This window comes from Ptiloglossa arizonensis, unplaced genomic scaffold (assembly GCF_051014685.1).
Source record: "Ptiloglossa arizonensis isolate GNS036 unplaced genomic scaffold, iyPtiAriz1_principal scaffold0190, whole genome shotgun sequence".
NCBI lineage: Eukaryota > Metazoa > Arthropoda > Insecta > Hymenoptera > Colletidae > Ptiloglossa > Ptiloglossa arizonensis.
This window is the reverse complement of record NW_027478560.1, coordinates 622,501-624,644: the sequence shown is the minus strand read 5'-3', so window position 1 is coordinate 624,644 and position 2,144 is coordinate 622,501. Positions and strand designations below refer to the sequence as shown.

Sequence of the window (2,144 nt, the reverse complement as noted above, 5' to 3'; positions counted from 1 at the left end):
TTATGGGCTTGTCTCTTCCCAGTTTCTGAATTAAGTTGTCCAGCAGGTTTATGTAGGGTGCTACATCGTGTGAGTATTGGAAGTACGCGGACACTAGGTACAGCCCACAGGATCCGGAGATGATCTGAGCAGCAATGACATGCTCCGAGCCCTCAACCTCTATTTGAAGTACGTCTAGGTCTCGATTTTTAATAATTATAGCCACTTTCGGATTTAGAGTGCAGGGCTGGACTACTCTCTCGCCAATGGAGCAGTATCCTTTGACCTTGCCCTTGTGAGAGTAGGGTTCTTGGAGTAGCATAACGTCTATATTTTTCCTCTCAGAGAGTTGCCTTATGTCAGCGGCCACCGCTGTTGATCGCTGTGCATTTAGTTGCAAGACCTTTAGGTCCATTGCACTTTATTATTATATACCTCGAGTTGCTTAAGGTACTCGGGGCATTTGTTATCTTTGATGGAGTGTGCCGTATCCTTTCGCCGGGCCTTTCTACAGCACACACACACTGGCTTTTCCTTGGCGTCGGGGCAGTCCTTTTTAAGGTGTCCCTCTTTGCCGCAGTGTTCGCAAGTTTGGGCGTGGGAGCAGTCCTTGGCGATGTGCCCATAGGCGCAGCATTTGAAGCACCTCGTGAGATTGTAGTGCTGCTTCAGCCTATGGGACTCGAACCCTAGGTACACGCGTCTTTTCGCCATTAACTCGCTGAAGATTATGCCCGGTGTTTCCACAATCCAGTTTACTTTTTCCGGGTCTTTCGTCTTGTAGCTAGCTCTTGGTCTGATCACGAGCTCTGATTTTCTCTTTCCAAGTTCAGAGCTTAGGTTTTTGGACCACAACTGCTCTGTGATATCTTCTTTGGTGACCTTCTTATCAACGTCAAAAACCATGATCGAAGGGTTCATCTTCTTGGGCCTTTCGATGTGGAGGCCTACCTTTCCAAGCTCGGCTTTGGAGAGTATGTCCTCGTCGACTGAGCTCTCCACTTCGACCACCAGACCCTTGTGTCTCATTTTTCTCGTGTTTCGAATTTTAATCTCCCTCGAATGTTTCGATATTTTCCCAAAGAATGTCGTCTTTAACTCGTCGTTTGTTCTTTTGTCATCCTCCTTGTCGGGTTTAACAAGAAGGACCAGTGACGGCGGTCGTACGGAAATCTCGCCCGGTTTTCCTGCATCTCGTTTTGGGGTTCCCTTCTTGGCAGGTGCTTTCGCCGCATCTGCAAAAGTAAAACTAGGCTTCGCAGGCGCCGGGGGTTTTACTTCTTTTTCCCTCTCCTTTTCCTCAAGCCGACCCTTCAGCTTTGCACATTTTAGGTTCACGGCGTTGAAACTTGCCTCCAAGAGCGACCATTTGGCCATAATAAACTTGATGGCGGTTTTGCTAATTTTGTTTGTGTCGTTAAACATGAACGACTCTATTTCCTTCCTTAGGGAGCTAACTGTGTCTAGCTCCAATTCCTCGGGTTGGAGATCGTCAGCGTTCTCATCCCTAGAACGCTTGCAACTCCTCGCCGTGCTCTTGGTGCTAGAGATGGAATTTGCTCTTGGTTTAAGCAGCATGCTTAGGGGCAAGTCCTCGAGATTCTCCAGACTTAAGTCCGTCTCCATCTCGGCTGATGTTTCCGTCTCGGCACATACTTTGTTCGTCTCGGCCTTCTGTTCCTCCATCTTACTTTTTGTTTGATTAATGATATCCATAAAGATCCCACGAGTCGGGACGAAATATTCAGTCACTCCCAGGGTGACGCCCTTTCCCGGGAGAAGGCACTTTTACGACGGAGATTGCCTGGTCCTCCGAAGATGGCTCCACTAGTGGCTGGGTCACCCCCCAGTCATTCATCCCCTTGGCGCGGATCCTTGGCCGTGGGATTGGGGTTACTTATTATAGAGGTTTTCTCCCTCGCGGCCCGGGCGGCTAAGCCGAGGCCCCCGTTCCTGTAAAACATGACCACAGGCCTACGGTGTGATCCTCGGGAGGTTTTCACTCTCCCGTTCCCGTCTTCCTCCTCCTTTTCGTCTACTCCTTTTTCCTTCATCGTCTTTCCGGGTTGTGCGTTGTAATTCCAGCACATTAGAGGTCACCCGATATCCCTCGATGTCCAACGGGTTCCCTTTGTAACTCTCGGTTTCCCTCGGTGTCCCTCGGT

The 2,144-nt window shown here is 49.5% G+C and overlaps 1 protein-coding gene across 1 annotated transcript; it reads right to left on the bottom strand.

Annotated features, from left to right (window-relative positions):
- Nucleotides 1-288: 288 nt before the first annotated feature.
- LOC143154527 (uncharacterized) lies at nucleotides 289-1,701 on the bottom strand. The gene has a single exon (XM_076326593.1). It carries the CDS (start codon nucleotides 1,693-1,695, stop codon nucleotides 385-387), a length of 1,311 nt encoding a protein of 436 aa, XP_076182708.1. The 5' UTR covers nucleotides 1,696-1,701; the 3' UTR covers nucleotides 289-384.
- Between the last annotated feature and the right edge of the window lie 443 nt (nucleotides 1,702-2,144).

Excerpts from the sequence above, each read along its gene's own strand:
- LOC143154527 (XM_076326593.1), bottom strand. The coding sequence starts at position 1,695 with ATGGATATCATTAATCAAACAAAAAGTAAGATGGAGGAACAGAAGGCC.